General features: G+C 28.9%; 3 protein-coding genes across 4 annotated transcripts; 2 read left to right on the top strand and 1 right to left on the bottom strand.

Annotated features, from left to right (window-relative positions):
- Positions 1-203: 203 nt before the first annotated feature.
- Positions 204-5,100, top strand: LOC107611746 (isoeugenol synthase 1). Its single transcript, XM_088495945.1, has 5 exons — positions 204-540; positions 1,495-1,629; positions 3,337-3,571; positions 3,676-3,879; positions 4,411-5,100. Exons 1-5 carry the CDS (start codon positions 331-333, stop codon positions 4,608-4,610), a joined length of 984 nt encoding a protein of 327 aa, XP_088352071.1. The 5' UTR covers positions 204-330; the 3' UTR covers positions 4,611-5,100.
- A 5,366-nt stretch (positions 5,101-10,466) lies between these two features.
- LOC107613990 (protein PSK SIMULATOR 1) lies at positions 10,467-16,476 on the bottom strand. 2 transcript variants are annotated; one of them, XM_016316201.3, is made up of 12 exons: positions 16,033-16,476; positions 15,067-15,392; positions 14,867-14,959; positions 14,667-14,748; positions 14,085-14,163; positions 13,424-13,521; positions 13,220-13,289; positions 12,960-13,063; positions 12,017-12,133; positions 11,773-11,849; positions 11,220-11,264; positions 10,467-11,114 (listed from the first exon to the last, which is right to left on the bottom strand). In XM_016316201.3, the coding sequence occupies exons 1-12, from the start codon at positions 16,423-16,425 to the stop codon at positions 10,622-10,624; spliced, it is 1,977 nt and encodes a 658-aa protein (XP_016171687.1). In that variant the 5' UTR covers positions 16,426-16,476; the 3' UTR covers positions 10,467-10,621. The 2 variants fall into 2 exon arrangements, with proteins under 2 accessions (XP_016171687.1, XP_088353304.1); XM_088497178.1 differs by having other exon boundaries at positions 12,960-13,069; positions 13,226-13,289.
- Positions 16,477-20,731: 4,255 nt separating this feature from the next.
- LOC107614040 (putative magnesium transporter NIPA6) lies at positions 20,732-24,187 on the top strand. Its single transcript, XM_016316248.3, has 9 exons — positions 20,732-21,210; positions 21,303-21,359; positions 21,452-21,542; positions 21,939-22,099; positions 22,229-22,356; positions 22,479-22,616; positions 23,129-23,221; positions 23,302-23,419; positions 23,518-24,187. The coding sequence occupies exons 1-9, from the start codon at positions 21,090-21,092 to the stop codon at positions 23,649-23,651; spliced, it is 1,041 nt and encodes a 346-aa protein (XP_016171734.1). The 5' UTR covers positions 20,732-21,089; the 3' UTR covers positions 23,652-24,187.
- The last annotated feature ends 3 nt before the right edge of the window (positions 24,188-24,190 follow it).

Raw genomic sequence — 24,190 nt, 5'->3', positions numbered from 1 at the left:
GGATGGGAATATAAATTATTTATTTGAGAGAATCGTTTACTTTATGCATTTTCAGTAGTCGAGGGATTAGTCATTAGACTTCCGACCTGATAAATATCCTGATACAAATCCAAAAGAAAAAGTTATTGTCTCCTCCAAAATCATATAATATAATATATTTCACACCATTTGCTGACCACCATGCATATACCTCATTTTTTATAAATAGGACTTCGTTCTTTCCACGAGAATCATCTATCTATAATAAGAGAGATTTCTAGACACCTTAAGCAGCAATAGTATTATTATTGGTGAAATCAAATCAAGAAGGTATAATTAAAAAGAGGAGCCATGGTTCTTATTAATTATGATGATAATGAGAAGAAAAAGAACAAGATCCTCATCTTTGCTGCAAATGGGTATCTTGGTAAATTCATGGTGAAGGCAAGCCTTTCCATGGGTCATCCAACTTATGTTTATGTTCGTCCTTCCAAACCCAACGATTCTTCCAAGCTTCAAGTTCTCAAGGATCTTCAATCCTTGGGTGTCACCATATTCCAAGTAATTAATAATTTAATGTATATAATCTTAGATACATATAATATTTTTTGGTTTTCTAAGAGCATCCTCTTCTTTATTATTACTTCCTTTTTGAGCGTCGACCAATTAGCGACGGTATAAAGTGTCACTATTATTGATAGTGAGAAAATTTTCCTTCACAAAATTTACTTACGTTCTCTTTTAATTGGCATGATCTTTTAAACAGAGTGGTCCTATTGTGTTTTTTTTTTTTTTGTCTAAAGTTAAGAGTGAAACTCGAACTCAAGACTTTTAGATGAAAAAAAAAGACTATACCATTTAAATTATAACTCGTTGGCGTTCTAATGTGCCTTTGCTATTACATAAATACGCTAAATATTAATTGATTATTTACACTCTATGGTCATCAATATTGATTTATTTTTTTAGTTGAACTATATGCATATGTTAATAATTATACACTACAATAAAAATTATTTTTAGTGCAAATTTTTAATAATAATAACATAATATATAATTATTATATATCTATTTAACTTATATTTTTACGATAATTATATATTTATTATTATATATACAATAATGACAATTATACATATTTTTTACGGCTATTAAAAAATATTTTATTAGTAATTATATAATTGACATTAGAACTTTTTAGCGACAAAGTATAAGACGAATAATATTTACTTATCAGTAAATATATTAGTAGTTGTTTTTATTATTATTAAAAGTGATTTTTTTAGTAGTAATATCTTGTACTTGTGATTATCCACTTATTTTAGTTTTAAAAGGAAAACAAATAATTTACATGCACTTTATCACGCATTTTATGTTAAGAACCGAGCAATTTTTTTAAGAAGTATGAACAGAAATCAGGCAGAATATTTACTCTATTGTTTGTTGATTAAGTTACCTCATTTTATTATTGTATGGTAATAATGAATTGAATGGTGAAATAATTAATAATAATAGGGTGAGCTTGATGAACATGAGAAGCTTGTGTCGGCTCTAAAAGAGGTTGATATTGTCATTTCCACTTTGGCCGTTCCACAACATTTAGAGCAGCTCAAGATAATTAGAGCTATCAAACAAGCCAATAATATTAAGGTGACTCTCTCTCTCTCTCTAAATACATTCAACAAGAAATGATGATATATTTTTAAACTGTTTATGATAGAATTTAGGGGTGGCAAAGTGGGCCGCCTTGCCCTAACCTGCCCCGCCCCGCCTAGGCCCGCCTCATAAATGGGGCGGGCCGGTCCGTCCCACCAACTAAAATGAATTTAAAATGCTAGTCCGTTCATTTTATTGCAAATTGGCCGATTAGCGGGTCGGCGGGTTAGTCTGTTTGACTCGTTTTTTTTTTTAAATAAAATTTATTAAAATTAACTAAAAAATAATAATTAAAAAATCAAATACAAATAAAAAATAGTCAAATTATAATATAATTTTTTTACTATCTTTTTTTTATTTTTAACTTCAATAAAATTGTTCAAAATAATATTTGTCAATAGAACTATCGTTATTTTAAAAAACAAGTCACATAATTCGAACAAATATTCAAAATTATAAAATAAAATAAATAAAGTTAATAACTAAAAAAATAATAAAAACAAAAAAAAGTGTTTGAAAATTCTACGATTATTACTTTTATAATAGTAATCACTCTTTTATTTAATAAAAAAAGAAAAATAAAAATGTTCGGCTCGGCGGACCGGCCTGCCCCACTTCGCCCCGCCAAAATCCGCCAATTTAGCAATGCGGGTTTGGCAGATTTTTTTAATTTGGCGGGTTCCAAATCCTAGCCCGCCCCGCCCTTTTTAACGGGTTTACCAGATCGGTCCGACAGATTCAACCCGTTTCGCCAACCCTACTAATGATAGTAGTTGCTATAGTGTGTAAATATGTTTGTCTAATTTATTAAAAATTAATATTTAATTTTAAAAATATAAAAATAAATAATTATTAAATATTTAAAATTTATCATAAAAATAAACTAACTAAAAGTTGAACATCAAATTATAAACACCATAGAATTTACTATATTACAAAGAGTTCACATACATAGCAAAACATATATTAGATAAAATTTTATAATTTAACTCAATTTTAATTATTTTAAAAATATTGTAATTAAGTATGTATTTCTATGTGCAAAATATTGTAATCATATTAAGTGTTTATATTTTGTACGAATATTTTTCACTCATGTCCCTTTTGGTTTAAAATGTTATAATCAAGTTCGAATATTGCAAGATAAATCCTTATTTGTTTTGTAAAAACAAAAGTTAAATTAATACAATATAGCTAGAGGGTTAAGCACAATGTTTAAATTATGAGAACTACTTGTTTGAATTTTTTTTTACTATAAGTTGATGTTTTCACTTAATTAAAAATTGAATAAAATTATAAGAATCGTTAAAATAATTATTTTAATTATTTGATAGATTGTTATTATTGCCGATTACTATACATACATGTAAGTATTGTTTTTAAACGAAATTAATATTTTTGCATTTATTTTTAATATTGATACACTTTTTTAAAATTTAATTTTAATTGTACTATCAGTGTAAAAAAATTTTAACGTACATCAAATTATGTACGTGTTATTACATCAGCAAAATAATTACTTTCAATAATTAATGCATAAATATTAATCTAAACAAATAAAATAATTAAATAATTATATATATAAATTATTATACTATCAGTACATTATCAAAATTAAATTTATTTCTTTATAATAATTGATGAGTGTGAGAGATTAGAAGTTAGAACCTAAATAATAACATTTATATATATGTGTGGCAGAGATTCATTCCATCAGAATTTGGAAATGAAGTTGATAGGGTGAGTGGGCTTCCACCATTTGAGGCAATTCTTGAGAACAAGAGGAAGATAAGAAGGGCAATTGAGGAAGCAAACATTCCCTACACTTTTGTCTCTGCAAATTCATTTGCTTCTTACTTTGTTGATTACTTGCTTCATCCAAATGACAAAACTACCCTCCCTCACATTACCCTTTATGGCACTGGCCAAGCCAAGGGTAATAATAAAAATAAAATATTATTAATTAACCTTAAATATATATTAATTTTTCATAAAATCGGATTTAATAAGATCTTATTATATTAATTAATTTGCATGCAGTTGTATTAAATTACGAAAAAGATGTGGCTGCTTACACTCTCAAAGTAGCAACAGATCCAAGAGCTGAAAATCGAGTAATTATATATAGACCCGAAGGAAATATAATTACTCAGTTGGAATTATTATCTTTGTGGGAAAAGAAGACTGGTCAAACTTTCAAAAGAGTTCATGTTCCAGAGGAAGAAATTATCAAGCTCACTGAGAGTAAGATAATAAAAAATAGAGAAAAAGAGGTCCTCACCTTTTGTCCCGCAAATATTTTTGTCTTTGACTATTGAAAAATACTTTTAAGTCTCTGACTTTCACAAAATTTGGACGGATGAGTCTCTGACGGAGGCATTTGGACGGATCAGTCCCTGACGGAGGTATTTAGACAGAGGGACTGATCCGTCCAAGTTTTGTGAAGGTCAGGGACTTAAAAGCATTTTTCAATGGTTAGGGACAAAAATATCTGCGGGACAAAAGGTTAGGGACCTATTTATCCTTTTCTCTAAAAAATATAATGGTTTTTATTACAAAAAAAAAGTTAAATAAATTATCTTATTATTTATTATATATGTATATAATTTATACAAATAAAATCTTAAAAACAAATTATCTTATTTTATTTATTTTTTAAATGCATCATATACTTCAAATAAAATAATGTTACAATAAATTAGCATGCAATTTATTTTTCCTCTCATATATAATTCTTAATAAATTAATTTATATTATGATATTGTTTGCATGCAGCACTAGCATTTCCAGATAATGTACCTCCAGCAATTCTACACAATATATTCATTAAAGGAGACCAAATGAGCTATGAAATTTCCAAAAATGACCTTGAGGCTTCAAAATTATATCCTGAATACAAATACACTTCTATTGATGCCTACCTTGATCTCTGCTTGGTTAATGCTCCAAAACCTAAATTGGCCACATTTGGATGAGTTATTATTTTGTTTAATTACTCTGCTGGTCTTTATAGTTTCGCAAAATTTTTAATTAGGTCCCTATATTTTTTTTTCTTTTAATTGAGTCCTTACACCAAAATTTTTTTTTTAATTGGGTTCCTACACTTTTTTTTCCTTTTATTTAGGTCCTTGTACCAATTTTTTTTTAGTTGGGTCCCTATAAAATTAAGTCAATTACTACTAAGAGGGACTTAATTGAAAAAAAAATTTGGTGCAGGGACCTAATTAAAAAGAAAAAAAGTATAGGGACCTAACTGAAAATTTCACAAAACTATAGATACTAACAGAGTAATTAAACATTATTATTTTTGTGCTCTTGAGTTTCATCACAATAATAAAGAGAACAGACAGAATTGAAGTTGATCAATTACTGTATCAATATATTATGTATTATTGTATTTTATACATCATTTAGCAAATGATGAGTTACAATAAAATAAATATATGAGTTGGAGTTCAAATTCAATGGTATTATCATGTGGTAATGCTAAGTAAAGTTACACAATTTTGTCTTCTTTATAGAAAATAATTTTTATTAATCCAATCTGCCATTGAATTACAATAATCTATATATTGTGACTATTATTTGTAATGATTTTATAAAATTTAAACATCAACAGGATTATATTCCAAAACTCATACTCATAGTATAGTGTACTTTTCAATATTTCTATAAGCGTCAATTTTAATTTATGAAAAGAGTATTTCAAATGATTTCATAATAATATAAAATTTTATGAATATAATCTACAATGCATAATTTCTAATAATTCTACGTCTAAGCTCAACAGATCCAAAAAAAAAAAAGATTGAGATTGTGGGAGGAGTAACAAGCTAATTAAAGAGTAGGGTATGAAGCTGGGTAAGGATTTAAGAAGTGGAAGAAACTGAGTTGAAGAGATCAAATCTTCGAAAAGAGAGGGTTTTTTTTTTCTACTTTGGGATATCCTTTTTATTTTTTTTCTTCTTTTCAATTTTTTTCCCCTTCAAGACAGCCTCTTGAGCAGCTTTAAGCTATCCTTTTGTCATCAAATTACTTCACTTAAAATTTCAAATTGATAAAAGAAAAGGTGAAGACTCAAGTACAGTCGATTTCACATTTAGTTAAGGGGAATAAAGCATGTTTTATAAGGGTGTCGATACCTCTCCCTATCTTGAGGTCTTGTGTACTAAAGCGGATAATATCGTGCTAGCAGGTGGTCTAAGCTGTTACAGCGTGAAGTTGACTGCACCTGAATTTCCATCATTGTATATATATATATATATGTATATATTATATACTTATATAAAAATTCGTTTTAAATGAATGTTGAATCAAAGACCTCTCACTAAATGTAAAAGATCCTTAGCCACTAAAAAAAGATCACTAATTAATAATTTAATACGTTTTTTTTTTTTTTTTACATAAAAGTCAATTTTATTTTAAATTATCATTAAGTATAATTATTACTTATTAATCTCATTATGATAATATATTTTGGGAGCTGTCCTTTTTAGAAGAATAATTTCAGGAATTTCCTCGCGGGCGAGGGGGCTGCGCGTTGAAGCAGGTGACAAACGGTTGACTGTGGTAAAAAGAAAATTTGAGTTAGAAGGGGATATAATTAGGTCAAAATGAAATTAAATAAAAATAATAAATTTAGAATGAAAATAAAATTGAATAATAAGTGAGCTTGAAATATAGTTTATTGTTTATGTTTTTTATATTTCTCATTGTTCCCTAACGGAATTGATAAACTATTTATTTGACCATGATAAAAGATTATGAAACCAAAGTCCAAAGATAATGATAAGGGAAGGTGGTTGTATTTGAAAATAATAAAGCATTGGAGTCTAGTAGATAATCATATATACAGAAGTGGAAACACATAAATTGACTGTCTAGCATTCCACGACAAAAAAAAAAGGAAGAAAAAACTAATAAGGAAAATAAATTGAGATGAAAATAAGTTCTATATAGTTTCAATAGAAGATACATATATAAAGATAAAACCAATAATATAATGGTTTTTATTACAAAAAAAAAAGTTAAATAAATTATCTTATTATTATATATGTATATAATTTATACAAATAAAATCTTAAAACTCTTAATTGTATGAAAATAATAAAATCTTAAAACAAATTATCTTATTTTATTTATTTTTTACATGCATCTTATACTTCAAATAAAATAATGTTACAATAAGTTCTTTTGAATAGTGTTACTAGTTTTTTATAAATTAAATTAGCATGCTTACTAATTTAATTTGTGTAGTTCAAAGCGCAATTTATTTTTCCTCGATCTCATATATAATTCTTAATAAATTAATTTATATTATGATATTGTTTGCATGCAGCACTACCATTTCCAGATAATGTACCGCCAGCAGTTCTACACAATATATTCATTAAAGGAGACCAAATGAGGGGTTAATGCTCAAATTCGTTCTAAAAGATTACACGATCTTTATTTTTGTTTTTGAATAATTTGTTTAATTAAATTAGTCCTGAAAGATAAACTATAAATTAAATTAGTCCTTCTATCAGTTGGATGATGACGTGTCACGTTAAGTGTCACGTAGCATGATGACGTGACAGTGACACGTGGCATGTCACTTGACATGTAAAAAAGTTTTTTATTAGTTAAAATAGTCCTTAAAGTCCATACGTAAGTCATTTTCATCCCTCAAATTTTAAAAATTAGTCAAATTAGTCCTTATATAATTTTTTTATAATATTAAATTTATAATATTTTTTTATATCACTAATTTTAATATTATTTTTTAAACCTTAATAAACAACATTCTCTTTACATAAAATAATAAAAATAATTAAATTTTTATAAAGTTATTTTGTCATTTGTATTTTAAAATTTTATATTTTTAAATTGTAATTTTTTTATGTGAATTTTTTTTATTTAAATGAGTTTATCAAATTATTGTTGATTATATATTTAAAAATTTAATATTTTAAATTTTACTAAATAATATAGTAATTATTTTAAATTTTAAATCTTTTAAAATTTTTAAAATTATAATTTTTATTATTATTTAATTTATATAGTAAAACTCAATAATTGAAAAACTGGTTTATCGCTACCAGTTTATATAGAAATTGAAGTAAAATTTGTGGATCTTCTTAAATTTTGACTCTAAGTATTACTACCATTACATCCTATATGTAAGTAATACTAATGGTAATAATACTGGAAAAAGTCTAGGGGGCCAGCAATTTTGTTAAATTTTAGCCAGCATGTAACCAGCAAAGAAAAGTGAGTCATTCGATAAAATCTCACACCATTAAAACTATCATTGATGGCTACAAATCACAAAAGTTGCTGGCCCTCTAACATTCCTCGTAATACCGTAATGAAAAAAAAAAAAAAGATGTAGTAAAAAAAATAGTGGTATAACTTTATTTAGGTTAACATACATAAATTTTGATTTTGAGCATATAACTTTGTTTAGGTTAATAAATACATACATTTCAATTTTGAATATATATATATATATATATATATATATATATATATTCCAGCAAAATGCAATAATGTAAGTAAAAGGTTTTAGAATAGAAAAGAATAAGAGAGATTTTGAGAAGAATTAAAGGAGAGAGATAATTTTATTGAAAAAATTTTTAAGAAGAAAAGATACAATTACTAATATTTTGTTTGTCAATTACATTTCTATTAAAATTAGTAGTATCAAAAAATATTTTAAATTTAATATTATAAAGAAAAATAAAAAAATTATATAAGGACTAGTTTGAGTAATTTTTAAAATTTGAAGGATGAAAATGACTTATGTCTGGACTTTCAAGGACTATTTTGACTAGTAAAATTTTTTTTTACATGTCAAGTGCCACGTGTCACTGACCTGCCACGTAGCACTTAACGTGACACGTCATCATCCAACTGAGGCAAGGACTAAAAAGTGAAATTAAATAGTTAATAGATCTAAACTATGGCTTATTATTCACATTGTTTGTATTTTATATTGTTCATCTAACCAGATTGATAAACTATTTATTTGACTATGATAAAAAATTGGGAAGTGCTAGGGGGACAATGAAAATTTTGAACAACATGAACAACTACCAATCAAATGAAAATATACAACACTCTAATTTAATGCTATTAATTAAATTTACTCTTTTAACCCTACTAATTCACATTGTTTGCACATTGTTCAAAAATCTTGTTTGTTACCTATACTGTTCCTAAAAAATTTATGACACCAAAGTCCAAAATTAATGATAAGGGAAGGTTGCTGTATTTGAAAATAATAAAGCATTGGAGTCTAGTAGATAATCATACAGAAGTTGAAACACCTAAATTGACTGTCTAGCATTCCACGACAAAAAAAAAAAAAAAAAAAGAGAAAAAAAAAAAACTAATACGGAAATTTGAAAATGTCACAGGCTGCTGTCCATTATTCCTGAAGATTTCATGCTCTTTCTCATGTTTACTTTATTTTCTTTTTTGTTAAATAAAAAAAATAAAATGGATTTTTTGTTCTTAATATTCGTAATTTTTAAAAATATTTTTAGAGTTTAATTTTATTTGATTTTATTTTTAACATTTTTAATTTGTATTAAAATTATCCTTAAATGTTAATTCTATCTAAAATATTAGAGATAAAATCGAAAATATTCAAAAATAATTTTGACATAAATAAAAAATATTAAAAATAAAATTAAATAAATCAAAAACGTAAAAAAAAAATTAAATAAAATTAAACGTTAGAAATATTTAAAAAAAAACACAAATAAAAAATACACCTTATTCTAGAACAAATTATACAAGCCAATTCCTTTCCAAACTCAAAGAATTAAACGAGTATTTCAAGTCATTATAATATATTAGTTGAAATAAAATTCTTTCCATCTCTCAACTAACAATTTGAAATTTATTTTCCATTATTAGTACTTACAATAATTAATATTTGATGGATCACTGTTTATTTTTTTTTATAAAGAATATATAATTATTGTTTGGATTCTCTTTTCTTTTTTTTTTCTTTTTTATTTAATGGATTTGTAAATATTTTTCTGAAAATTGGATGTGGGAAAACTACTTTGTCCTTGAGGTTTTAGGTTTTCTTTTTTAGTCAGCCTACAATTCAGCTTTTGGTTTTCTTGAAATGTTTTTTCTTTTCTTTTTTTTTTTTGCATAAATTTTATTTTAAGCTTTTGGTGGTGATTTTTTTATTATTCTTTCGTTTGTCTATTGTAGGTATGGATCTGGGGGTGCTGATCTTTTGCTGGGTAAGGCTCATAACCATTTCATACTTATGAGAATGAAAAATGATGTTAGGCCCCTGTCCAAAAAAATGATATTAGGCCTCTGAACAAAAAATATATAAATAAAGTTTAATACTCTAAATTAGTTTTTTAAAAAAGAGGTTAAGTCTGATATTTTAATCTCTTACAAATTTTAATTAGAAAATCAGTCTTTAATTTTTTAGGATATGTTTTAAAATTACATTTATTTCAATAGTTCTTGTTTTTTAAAATAACCAATTATGTGGTCATTTAATTTATGTTTTTTTTTTTAAATAATCTGTGTTTGAAATGTATGAAAAAAGTTGTTTTTAAGTGATAAAACTACAAATGAGTATAGAATGATTTTTTTATAGTATTTAAGGTTTGACACTTGAGATCAAATTGGTAAAATCATCACTTAGCTTAAATTTTTTTAGTTTCCAATTTTCCATTGTAACTTGTTTTCAAACCTTAACCAAACATAAATGTTACACCTACTCTCTATATTTTGTGAATTGTGATACCTCAACACAACTATAAATATGAATCTTAGTAACCATTTACAAAGAACAAAGACAAAAAATTGTCTAATCTAAGGGGAAAAAATAATTGACACCCTTTTGAGAAACTCAAACATACCAAAAGTGCTACAAAATTTTGGTATTCAACTCTTACAACATGAACATGATATATACTTACACAAAGGTCCAACTCATCTATCCATATATGTAATTTGTGTGTTATTACACCTTTTCATTTCTAATCACATCTACTCTATCAATCACATCCAAAGCTCTCTCTTTATCAATATCAAAATCAATCACAGGAAGAAGCTTAGAACAAATCCTACTAAAACTCACTTCACTGCTTCTTCTACTGCTTCTTGATGAATAACTATAACTCCTTGTGATTCTAGTCTTCACTGTATCAAAGTCCAAGCTCTTACTTAACCTTCTCATTTGTGTCTTCTCGCTTATGTTCTGCAGCATGTTTTGCTCGTCCATTGTTAGCAACGGCGGCGACAGAGAGTTCGTTGGCTGGTCAATTGTCTTCTGCTGGTTAGACTTGGTTGCAGGCTTCACTTTTCCCGTATCGTTGTTGGTCTTGCTTCTGATTGCAAGTTGTTGAAGCCACAAGAGAAGTTCGAGAATGTAGCTTTCTACTTTGTCTTTATCCGCATGGTGGAACGTCTCGATCCGCATTACGCCGGCCTGAAAAGTCTTTCTCACCTCGGAGCTTCAAGAACCGAGCAAATATTCGATATCAGAAAAGGGTATAATGCTGAAAAGCATACAAGTTTCTAGTTCACAAAAAAGAATATACTTCCTACTCAGTACTCACCCTGTGTTTGCCCACTCTCCTACCCAACCGAAACCATGATGCGCTCTGATACAATTTAGAAACAACCAAAACAGAAATAATTAAGAGTTAGCTTACATATCAAGTAAATGAAAACTGGGTTAAATATGTTTAATCCCTATAAATATAAGTCGTTTGATTTTGGTACTTGCAAGAGTTTTTTGCCTCTTTCTTTTCCCTTTTGTTGTTTTTAGTCCCTGTTCTTTCAAACTTTGGTTCATATAAAAACTTTAAAAGCAGGTAATTAATCTTAAAATTATTAAAAATTTTGGTTTTTGCTGGTATACAAATTTTCTACATCATCTTGTCTATAAATATAACCATTTAACATTAGATCTAAGCAATAAGGACCAGAAACCTAATAGCTACAAACAAAGGGACCAAAACCTAATAAGATATTTTAGAGGTTTCCAATCAAAATGATTTATAATAGAGACTATAGGTCTATAAACATATTTAAACCATAAAAGTATGATGAAAGCTTCCCATATGAGCATAAGGAGATAGTTGACAAATAAAAAGGAAGACATCTTACTTGGACGTGTTTGTGGCGATCGGAACCAGCCAATGTAATGTTTTTTCCATCTCATCCTTGATATCTGCTACAGTTAGCTGCAAGAAACAGAAAGCATCTATGAGGAAAGAGCACGAAATCCAGGGAAAAGATTAAGGAGATGAAAATTGAAATGGAAAGCTCAATAAAAGGGAATCAAAATGATCTTTGAAAGCAGTATAACCAAAAATAACAAAGTAGCTGAAGGAAGCAGACATGAACACACCTCTTCTGCAACATGGAAAGACGATAATTTGGAACGTAGTGCTGATTTTATATTAGGAGGCAAGCCTTGATATAATGCATCCCTTGTATTTGCAGGCATAGAATTGGATCTGGATACCTGAACAATTTCAACAAAGTTGAAATTCTCTTAAAACTTAAAGCATGGCAGCAGTGAATAAATTGAATTATCATATAGTCAAACATAAAAGTACAAGCTGACTTAAAGAATATAAGTTCTTGAATTAAGCAAATAGATACCTAGCTCCTTTCATTTTAATCAAATGATTCTACCAAATTATAGTATCAGCTAAGATTGGAAGTGAGTCAAACTACTTAGTGAGCTAATTTCCAAACTTGGTGTGTTACCAGCTCAATAAGTTTATATTATAAGCTTAGGAATTGAGTTTACGATACAAGTTCAGCTCGTTTATTGAATGAATCAAACCTAAACTAGGCAATATCCAATTCAATGGCTTGTGAGCTATTTTATTATTAATTTTCTGGTACATATATTATCAAATATTGTAATTAGTATTGCAACTGATTTTATGACTAAATGCCTAGCTTATTAAACTTAGGCCGGGCCTATTATTTTGAACTTGAGTCGAGCCCTTGTTTATCAATTTTTAGCTTCGACTAAGCTCAGCCAACAATATGCTCCAAACAAAGTCATAAGAAGTCAACGAGTGCAATCAAGAGATGAACATATAGTCAATGCTTTGTGAACCAGAGAATTTCAATGATAGTGTAGACTAACTTGTTCTTTTAACTCTAGTGAAAGCTAAGTAACACTGATAACTTTTTCATTAGAAAAAGTTAAGCTTTTCATGTCATCCAATTTCACTCGAGAATTATAATTAGTTATATCTAAACACAGTTCAACAGAAGGCACTAAAGAGAGCAGAACTGCAATGAAGTAACCACGATAAAGACCGATAACTTACAAGAGTATCGATTTGGAGCACTATGTTTGCATAGTGCAAAGCAAGGCCTGCAGGGCCCAATCTTTGGTGATTGTTCTTGTGTCCAACTAATGGTCTATGGACATCTGCAGGTATCCATGGATAAACAAAAAAGGAACTAACTTTTATCAATAATGTCAACCAAGTTAATCATATAGATAATAGAAAAGTATTAACATTAGGTGCTAGAAAATCATAATAAAGTGAATCAAACAAGATCTAATAGCCTTTAGGGTACATACCTGCAGTGCCAAAGACATCGTTTATCTCCGAATTCAAAAATTGCACCATGTCTACAAGCATCTCCATAATCTGCAATATATTAGACTATGAATTATATACAACTTATCTCAATTCTCTAGTTATGCAGAACATGAATGTATAAATAGAAAGTTTTCTTTACTATCTCTGAAATTATAAGTGGATCAAATACAATAAAAAATTACCTCCTCCAAACTTCTAGACCAAAGTGACCTTTTCTTTATATGCTTAATTTGCTTCTTTTGAGTTTTAACTTCTGCCTTCAAGAATGCAAGGGTATCACCTACACAAAAATATTGAAGGTCAAATCTACATCTGTAAGAAAGAAATACTGCTAGATATATAACATGTTGCAAGGTGAAACTTATGGATCAAGTTGAGTATTTCTTCAAAAGTGTGCAATATATTATAAGGTTTAGGGCTTCAAACACATTCCCAACAAGAATATATAGTTTCGGCTCCATAAAAGTTTGAGAAATAACCAGAGGAAACCCAAAGTAGGTGATTTGGCAACTATGAATTTTTTATGAGACCCAAAGGCAGATGGAAAAGGAGTGTAACAAAAGAGGGTACATTTGAAGCATAACATATAGATTTCTATTTCAAATTTCCACTTTAGAGTCCTGCATATATCTTTCTCACTGTCTTAGATCCAATTAATTGATCGATAATTCAGTGTTGAATAAGTCTTGTCATCAAGTTGTGTGCATTGCAAAAATAAGGGTCTGATTTGTATTTGATCAAGACTCCTCCAAGATCTTTGGATTTTAGGTTAAAAATTTCTTGTCAAACTTTTCAGATAAAGTTTTACATATTATTCAAAGGGTAATAATACTCCATGGTTACCTTTTTGATCTTCGTCTGTACATTTATGCTGATAATCTTGTTCAAATCTATTCAAAGCATGTAATTCATGGTATAATTCCTGTGGCCAAAAGCATAACCCAATTTCTCTTAGGATTGAATACCCCTTTGAAAAAAAGAAAGAAATAAAGAAAAAGCCACTGTATCCAACAGATAACTAAACAGCTATAGTGGTTAAAAACAGAAATTTGTCATTTGACTTTAAGCTTAATTTAAATCCTGATATATGTAAACGGCATCAATTTCTGCATGTAATACAACAATATAAGAAAGCTAGTGAAAAATCTTCCAATCAATTTTCCTGATAAAACATTTTTGGGAAAATTATGGAAATGGAATCCTCAGGGGTAAAAAAAAAAACAATATTCATTCAAAAACAAGCATTCCCTTAACTGGTTAACAACATAGAAAGAGTGGTTATTTAGCAATAATTTTTAAATTTAATTAGCCACTTGACTACATTGTTACTAAATATACTTTTACACAGAGTCCCTTCTTCTCTTATTGCAACTTCCTTATATTTTCAGCTTCAAAAGTATCAAGATTCAAGAGGAATACACTCACAGCTGTAAATTGAACTAAAGTCATCAAGTGTTCCATCGTTGATTCTGCCTCGTCTCTTGACTGTCTTGGAGCATTTGCTTCTCTGCTAGTTCCAAAATTTACAACAAAAAAGCAGCTAGAATAAATATATGAGGAGCTAAACATATTTGGTTTGAATGAACGAAAGGCTAGAAGAATTGAGTGAGTACAATTTATATTACTTCTCAAAGTAACGCTCTAAGTTGTGCCACTGAGGATTTTTCGATCGATTTCCAAAACGAATCACCTCATCAGAGAACACTTTCAACTCCTGCCTGAAAACAAGATCCGAAATCATACACAGGTACATAGGTCATAAAGTTGAAAGTGAGGTTCCTAATGAAACATAAACCAAATAACTTCGACTAAATCTTATGCTTACCTCTTGTCAGAAGCAACAATCCATAGGAGTTCATCCGTATCTTTTGACACTAAATCTTGCACAGCCTCTGAAAGAAGCACCTCTTCTTTTAAATGTCGAATGTTCTTGCTAGAAAGAAATTGCAGGAGATTATAGCCTTTGACAATAGTGTTTGCCACCTCAAATGCCAAGATAGAAATCTCGTTCCCCTTTATGGCTGACGCAGAAACAAACCCACTTCCGGCATTTAAATTTGTCATGCTACTCCCAAGTGTGTCCAAAACCTCAACTGCCTTCCCAAATCCAATTGTACCAGCTTTACCGAGGCGTGAACCCACCTCTGAGACCTGAAATAAGAAGACCCTTTTTCATTCCTCATACACTACAGATTGAAAAGCAAGTCAATTGAGTCCAGAAGTACAAAACCATAAACCAAACCTTTGTGATTGGTATGGTTATTCTAATTTACTTATCTAAAGCATCAACTAATCGAAAACTAAGCTTAAGGGTTTTGATTCTCACAGGGCTAGTTATTTTCAACCCGAAAACTCGCTAATCGAAAATAAGTGCCGAACTACTTAAGCCAATCAAGCATTAGTATTGTTATGAATATTTTGAGATACCAATTTCATCATAGAAATAAATCAATCTTTTGTCCCCTTTTCCATGTTCAACAGTATTCCGCGAAAATTAACCGCGAAACTAAACCAACAAACTAAAGATTTTCTTCTCCCTTTCATTCCTGATTACATTATATAATAACCTAAAAGACTCTGAAACTAAAACTACTAACACCTCACCTATCCTCTAGTATAGTCCTACAACTTTCATTCCAAACCCTAATAAACTCACCAGGTTAAATATTTGTGAGCGAATTGAGCAGAAATTGAGATTAACAGCATCACAAAATACATAGCAATCAACATTACTAACACTAATACATATCTAAAAACCAAAAATTAGAGAATTGAAAGTTGAAAACCAAACCTTAGACCTTCCAGACCTAGATTTGTTGTGTGAACAAGTATCATTGAACCTTGGAATTCCATCATAGAATTCCTCATCATTATTAGTATTGCCACTAATCTCAGCATGCATATTCATATTCCTCTCCATTGTTTCACCAACAACAGGTGCAGTAGTGAAAGAGGAACCACCATTGGTGCTGCCACCACCACCACCACCACCATTGTTGGTGGTGCCACCAACAATAACATTTCCACCACCACCACCACCACCAACACCAGTCTTGGAAACAAAAACCATGTCATCATCTTGTGAAGAAGACCTTGAACAAAGACCTCCCATGACCTGAGATAGCCAGATCAAAAACTCAATCTTTGAGCTTGAACCACCTTCCATCTCTCTCCCATGACTCATTTGATCTTTGTTTACTTTCTTTGTGTTGTGTTTTTGTGTCTCTCTGTTCCTTTGGACTTGGTAGTTGATTATTATTATTATTATTATTATTATTATTATTATTATGGATTATGGATTTGTAGTCGTTAATCAATCAATGACACTAACTAAGAGAAGTGAATTATTGCTCCCATTAATATTGTTAATTATTTTTAAATTATTCTTCATCTTTATTATTTTTTGTAATGATAAGAAAATTATTAATACTAATTTAAAAATAAAAATATTAAATAATTAATATTTTTATATTTATTTTACATTTAAACATAATAATTAAAATTTTAATTTAAGTCTTAAGATATTTTGACATTATAATTTTAAATGTGTTCGATAAAACAAAAGATTTTACAATTTAAATATCGTAAAATTTAAGTTTTATGTATTTAATTTATATTTTTAATTATACAAATTTTATTTTTTTTCTATTTTACTAATTTTTTTTTTTAAAATATTGATCTCGTAATTTATTAATTAAGAAAAGACAATACAATTTCTTAGTAAGATTAGTGTTGGAAAATAAAAAAAAAAATGAAAGAGAAACCATGGGAAGAAGAAAGAAAAGTGATGCAATGAGACAAATCAAATAAAAACAAAACATCATTTGACAACTTGAGCTGGGAATACCGGAAAAAAAGTCTACCTACTTCTCAAAGGGTGCCAACAAAACAATATTTTATTAATCAATTAATTAATTACTTAGTTATTAAGATTTATTTTTTATACTTAAATGAGGCCAGAGAATTTTACTTTACCACTTTTTTTAATTGTATCAATGTATCTTGTTGTACTAAGATCACATGTATCCCATTTTAGCATCCATTTTCTTTTACAGCCTTTTTTAGTTTTTACCATTAACAATTGCTCAAGAGGAGTGTTAAAACAGCAGTAATTTTTGTGATTTGTAGCCATCAAATAATCATCAATGATAATTTTAATGGTGTGAGATTGGTGTAAGATTTCATTTAATGGCTCACTTTTCTTTTACTGGTTACGTGCTGACTAGAATTTAATAAAATTGCTGGTTCCTAGATTTTTTCATTGCGCAATTAGGGGAATAAGTAACTTATGAAAGGTCGACGACAATTATAAATTATTTAAAATTTTTTGAATACTTAATTGTATTTGCAAATCAAGTATTAAAATGGTCTTTAATTCTTTATATCGATATATAATATAATAGTGTAATTTCAAAAGAATTTTAAATTTTAATTACGTATAAATATACTTATATATTACTATTAAATTATTTATTTCTGTTCATAAGTACAAAATTATTTATTTATTTCTCTTTTGAAATTAGTTATAAGAAGAATATTAGTGACACTTGGATAGTCACATTCACATATATATTTCCGTGACTTAATCAGTTAATCCCTATTAAAATATAAATGCTTCTTTTAAAAAAAATCAACTTGAATTAACTTATTCTAGTCAAAATTGAGTGGAATCTAAAATTCTAAATATTAATGATTAAAGAAAAAGAATAATATGAGAGCCGATTAGAGACTAAGAAAAGCTTGCAATTAAATAAATTGGTATTTTGACCATTATTATTTATTAATAACAATATTCGGTCCAACCATTTCTTAGCGTACAGACCAGACCGAATTTATGAGCCATCTGAAGGGGCAAAGCAAAACGGTTTGAAAACAAAGAAAATTGGAACAACCCAACAAAAACACAAGGACAAAAAGTCAAAAACTCTTCAGAATTTTGACCAGAAAAAATAAAAAAAGAAAAAAAATAGAGTAAATAAACCACTATTTTACTCTAAAGATTAAATTCTGAAAATAAAATAATTTGCTACTAATTGAGTTGATCAATCAAATTAATCGAATTGTTAGTACTAAATTCTAGATGTTAGTGGTTTAATCGAATTTTAGAATAAAAATTGATCAAGTTTTAGAAAATTAGTTGATTGGAATAATTTCTCAAAAATTGATGGACTATTGCCTTATATATCAAATATACCTACAAAAGATAATAAAATATTATGAAGATGCTCTTGCGTGTCACATTATCTTCTACCTAGCATTAGTGGCAAAACTAAAGTTTGGTCAGTAATAAATGGAGATAATATTGTGTGGTTACCAAATGACTTTACATCTTTTGTAGTTATTTAAATGAACACTTTTTATAGTTCTTATGATGAGTAAATTAATAAATGGAAGATGGCAAAATTTTATGGTAGATTGGTAGTTATATTTATGGTTATTACAATTCTATATTAACGATAAGTTAATAATCTTTTTAACTAAAATTCATGATGTAGCAAGCTTAAACTTACTAATTGTATAATAAGCAATTTTTCCTGTTTGATAATAGCTTCAGCGATCTCATTTTTTGTGGATATAAGATCATAACAATAATGATGCTAGAATAGACAAATTTTAATGATTATTAATTAGAACTACAATAGTAGAATTAAACCTTAAATTAATTTTTAAGATTGAGATCGTATACTAAAATCGTTCATAAAATTTTAATTATATTAATTATATTTTTTATATTGAAAAAAAGTATATTATGTTATTTTTTGACCAATTTTCTATTAAGACAAATTAATGTGGTCTATAAAGTGGATCATTAATGATATGTGTTACATTATAATTTGGCCACATGTAAAGATAAAATGATAAATCGATAAGTGACACGTGACATGGTGACATGAACAATTGTGTCACATATCAAAATATTATTTAGGTATGTGTCTGCTTGTGCTGCATGCCACAACATTATTCGTTCACATATCATCTGCTATGTCATTAATATAGATGTACCAAATCGATTTCTGACTTTATATTAAGTAATTTATTTTAGTTCTTAAATCGTGTATCAAATTAGTCCATTCACCATTTTTTTTAATTTAAAATTGTCGATGTCTTTAAATGCACTAATTTCAATTTTATTTTTTCACATATCGTTTAAATACAAGTACTTTTATAAAATATTTTTAATTATACAAATTTTTTACAATAATTTAATATTAAAAAAATTTATAATATACAAGTATGTTATTTAAAAAAACAGAATTATACGATTAATTAAACATATTTTTTTATTTTCATCCAAAACTCGTGAATTTTTAACAAGAATCCAACAATCAAAATAGAATTTTTTATTTTTTTAATTTCTATAAAATACACGTTTTTGGACTTAAAAATATATTTTTTAATCAATTATATAATTTTTTATTAAATAATATAATCATTGTTACCAAGCTATCTAAAATTGGTTATATGATGGGTGGAAAGGCGAGGTAGTCTGTCAGGATTTGCACTCTACAGCCTGGTTTGTGTTTAGTCTGACTTGCTTGACCCTGTTATAAAATAAATACAAGCTCTGACTCTTGTAAAACCCTTAATATGTTAATAAGCGAGGCCGCCAGACCCAAACTCACTAATTAATTTTATTGGCTTGTCAGGTCTGCCTAGGCCTGTTAACACATAATTAAATATATAAATAATTTTTTTATTATTAATAAAATTATGAGAAATTTTAAATTTATTATATTTTATTATAATTATTTTTGTAATATGAGAATTGGATTGAAAAATATATGAGTTTATTGGATTATTTATAGAAAAAGATGATGACTTAGTAAGTTGATGATCTTATGTTAAGTGAGTGTGTGATTTCTTCCCTTATTGCATAAAAAGTTAGTTCACATCACCATCACCTAATTATTCTTATTAAATTACTGTGAAAAAATTTGTATGATTAAAACTAAAATTGAAAAAATATATATCAAAAGTACTTGTATTTAAATAACATATAAAAATAAAATGAGTGCATTCAAAAATATTAAGAATTTTAAATTTATAAAAAAATGAAAACATACAATAAAATCGATAAATTTTATTATTGTTGGCCATAAAAATATTTTTATATTAAATTTTAAATTTTAAATTCTAATAATATAAAAATAAAATATTAACCTATAATATTAGCCAAATAAAATGGTAAATTAATTTCAATTGATCGAGTAATTAATTTATTTATTTATTTAAATAAGTATTAATCTAATTAGAATGCTAATTATAGTATGCAACAATTTATTCACCCGCGGTAACTTCTTAAATAAAATTTAGATCTGTAATAAATTAAGGTACGTTTAGTTTGCGTTTTTATTTTTTATTTTCGTTTTCAATATTTTCTGTTTTTTAGATTTCGTAAAAAAAATATAAACAGTAAAAATAAAAAAATTTATTTTATTTTTTACAAAATTAAAAAAAATATATTAGAATGAGTTGTATGAGGGAGTCTAACTGGGCAGGCTAAGGAGCTTGCATTGTTGGTTCCTCCATTGAATACCACCAAAAGCCGGACGCTTCACAAATCCCAAAGCAGCCCCGATTAACGACACAGGACACACACTACAGCACAACACCACCATCAGCAGTTACACACAAAACACGAATAAAAGAAAGCGCCACACTTTTTAACTTTTGATTCCCAAAAAAAGAGGGAAAAACCAAACACCAACACACCACAACACTTGCAACCAACTTTCAACTTCTAACTCCAACTCCAATCTAGGGTTCCATTCCATCCGTACACCTTCATCTTCTTCTTCTTCTTCTTCTTTACATGCAAGCATCGAATTCCCACATTCATCCATTTAGATGTACTCCAGCAATTTGACTGGGTTCGTGTTGGCGTTGGTTTCTAGCGCCTTCATCGGTTCCAGTTTCATCATCAAGAAAAAGGGCCTTCAACGCGCACGCGCCAATGGCCCTCGTGCCAGTTACTTCCCCTTCTTCTTCTTCTCTAATTCACTCTAATTACTCAATTAATTAATTAATTAACATTTTCATTGTGTTGATTTCCATTTGCAGGTGTTGGAGGCTATGGTTATCTGCTTCAGCCTCTCTGGTGGCTCGGAATGATTACTAGTTAGTATTACACTGCGCCATAACCTTTATGATTTCAAAGTTCAACCTTTTTTGTGTTTTCTTAGCTGATTTTGGAGTGTGTTTGATTTCAGTGATTGTTGGAGAGATTGCTAATTTCGTAGCATACATCTATGCCCCAGCTGTTCTTGTTACTCCTCTTGGTGCTTTGAGTATTATAGTTAGGTAAAAGCTCCGATTTTTCAATTTGAGTAGACTCCCAATTTGGTAAACTAAAATAATGAGGAATCAATAAAGTAGAGTTATTGAGGATTTGAATGTTCCAATTCTTTTATACTCAAGTATGTCTGCATGAGTATTTACATCAAATACTGTTGTTACCTTAAACTTCTTATTTTTGTACCTATTTTCCTTTCATAAAATTGAGTTTTTGTGTATCATACCACATACTTGTATTCATATTCTGGCACATTTTTTTGGACAATGGGAACAAATTTGCCATTTTTAAATTTTGAGAAATGACTTTATCCTACATGTTTCTGCCATTTTTGCTACAATCTGTTGTTAGATATATGATTATGTAATTATAATACTTTTTTGTGGTTTGTGGAAATGGGGTAGTGCTGTGTTGGCACATTTCATGCTTAAGGAGAAGCTGCAGAGAATGGGCATGCTGGGGTGTCTTATGTGCATAGTGGGATCGACTGTTATTGTACTCCATGCGCCTCAAGAGAAGTCTCTTACTTCTGTTCAAGAAATTTGGCTATTGGCTGTTCAACCAGGTGTGCTGCCCGTATATCTGTTCTGTGGTTTCTTTCACTCTGTTATATTCACTATGACATGAAGACTCCGGTTTTGTTGTCTCCATTTTTGCCCCTTATAGTGGTGCTGATTTCTGTTTTGCCATGCAGCATTCCTCTTGTACACTGCCTCTGCTATGGCTGTAACATTATTCTTGATCTTGTATTGTGTTCCGCGCTATGGCCAAACTAATATTCTCGTTTATATTGGAATATGCTCTGTCATTGGATCCTTGACTGTAAGCGACTCTTCCAACCCAATCTACTTTACATTTTAATGGTTGACAGAATTCTATACCTCGTGTCATGTTTTGCTTTACACTTCTGATAAATTTTTTCTTTTCTCTTTTCTTTCTTTCAGGTCATGAGTGTTAAAGCAATCGGAATTGCTATAAAACTTACATTAGAAGGTGCAAATCAGCTTGTCTACTATCAGACATGGATCTTTCTTATGGTCGCTGTTTCCTGCATCATTACTCAATTAAATTATCTTAACATGGTTAGTGACTTAGTATCACTTTTGGTTTTGTTTCCTTTAAAATGTGAACATAATTTTTTGCATTCAAAATAAAAACTTAGAGCCACATAAGTTTGTATTCCTTTTGTAAGAAATGATATGCTTTCACGGTTAGACTTTCTATTATATGTCATCTGCTTAATATGAGGAAACACCTCTCTTTGTTGGAGGTGATTATAGTTTTATAGACTACAAGTCCAGTTTATTTTTCTTTGATCACCACTGATTATCATTCTTGCATTTCTTTCTGTTCCATGTTCATATTGAAGATTTTAGCTAAAGTCACTTTCCAATTGAAGAAATGATTTGAAAGCTAAGAGCTAATCTAGAAGCTCAATGTGTAACCCTCTAACCCAAATAACATCCATGTCATGTTTGACCTAGACTAACAATTGATGATCTAGAAGGCTAGATTCGAATTTTTTATTTCCCATAACTTTTGTTTGCATCATTTGCGTGGAGTTATATGGTGACAAACACTTTCATGTCTGCAGGCGTTGGATACATTTAACACTGCAGTTGTGTCTCCAATCTATTATGCCTTGTTCACATCTTTTACAATATTAGCTAGTGCAATCATGTTTAAGGTTAGTATTCACTAAAACAAAATGAAAAGTGTGCCCTAAAAGAATGAGTTATCTGACACATCAACTGCTTTTCTTATTAGGACTATTCTGGTCAAAGTATAAGCAGCATTGCGTCAGAGCTATGTGGTTTCATCACTGTGTTATCTGGCACAGTAGTATTGCATAGTACAAGAGAGCCAGATCCTCCAGTCTCTACAGGTAATGCCTCATTGTTTCCTATTTTCTTGTAATGTTTCAGTTAAGAAACTTATGCTGTTTCTGGAAATGATCATCGCCTAATTACCCTTTTTGTACAGATTTGTATAGTCCGTTGTCCCCGAAAGTAACATGGTATATCCAAGGCAATGGTGAGTCTTGGAAACAGAAGGAAGAAGACGGGGCAGCACCTTTTAACTTAATTACAGTTGTACGGCAAGATCATTTCACGTGATACTGGATTATTAAGTGATAGAACTGCAAATTAGAATCACCTAATGCTGCCCTTGAGTTAGACACAGCCCCCATACTCCAATAACATTTTTCTTCGGTTGATTCTACATTAAGCTACATAAATGTGGCAGTGTTACTCTGTGACTCCATCTATCTGGTTTTGCAACAAGTTTCAAGAGGCTCCTATCACGTTTTCGTAGATAAGTCGTGCTTCCTTTTTTCGGAGGATTTTGTTTCCGTGGCAGCGTGTGAAATGAAAGCTTGTGTGCACAATCACCAAAAATTCTTGGGTGGTTTTTCTCCAAGTTTGTATTTTTTTTGTATTGTTATTATTTTGCATTATTTTTACCTTCTGGTGCTCTTTTCCCAAGTTGTACCCCCTAGTTTTTAGCTAATTTTTGTGTTCATATTCTGGTGTTCCTCTGATTGTGGGAGCTAATCCATGTAAATTAATTAGTGTAATTTTAATTAGTTAACTAGTTATCATTTGAAACTTATGAATGTTTATATATATATATATATTACAATTTTGATTCATCT

Source organism: Arachis ipaensis, chromosome B8, assembly GCF_059453495.1.
Source record: "Arachis ipaensis isolate K30076 ecotype BB chromosome B8, ASM5945349v1, whole genome shotgun sequence".
In the NCBI taxonomy this organism is placed as follows: Eukaryota; Viridiplantae; Streptophyta; class Magnoliopsida; order Fabales; family Fabaceae; genus Arachis; species Arachis ipaensis.
Note: the sequence above shows the minus strand (reverse complement) of the source record. Positions and strands in the feature narration are given on the sequence as shown.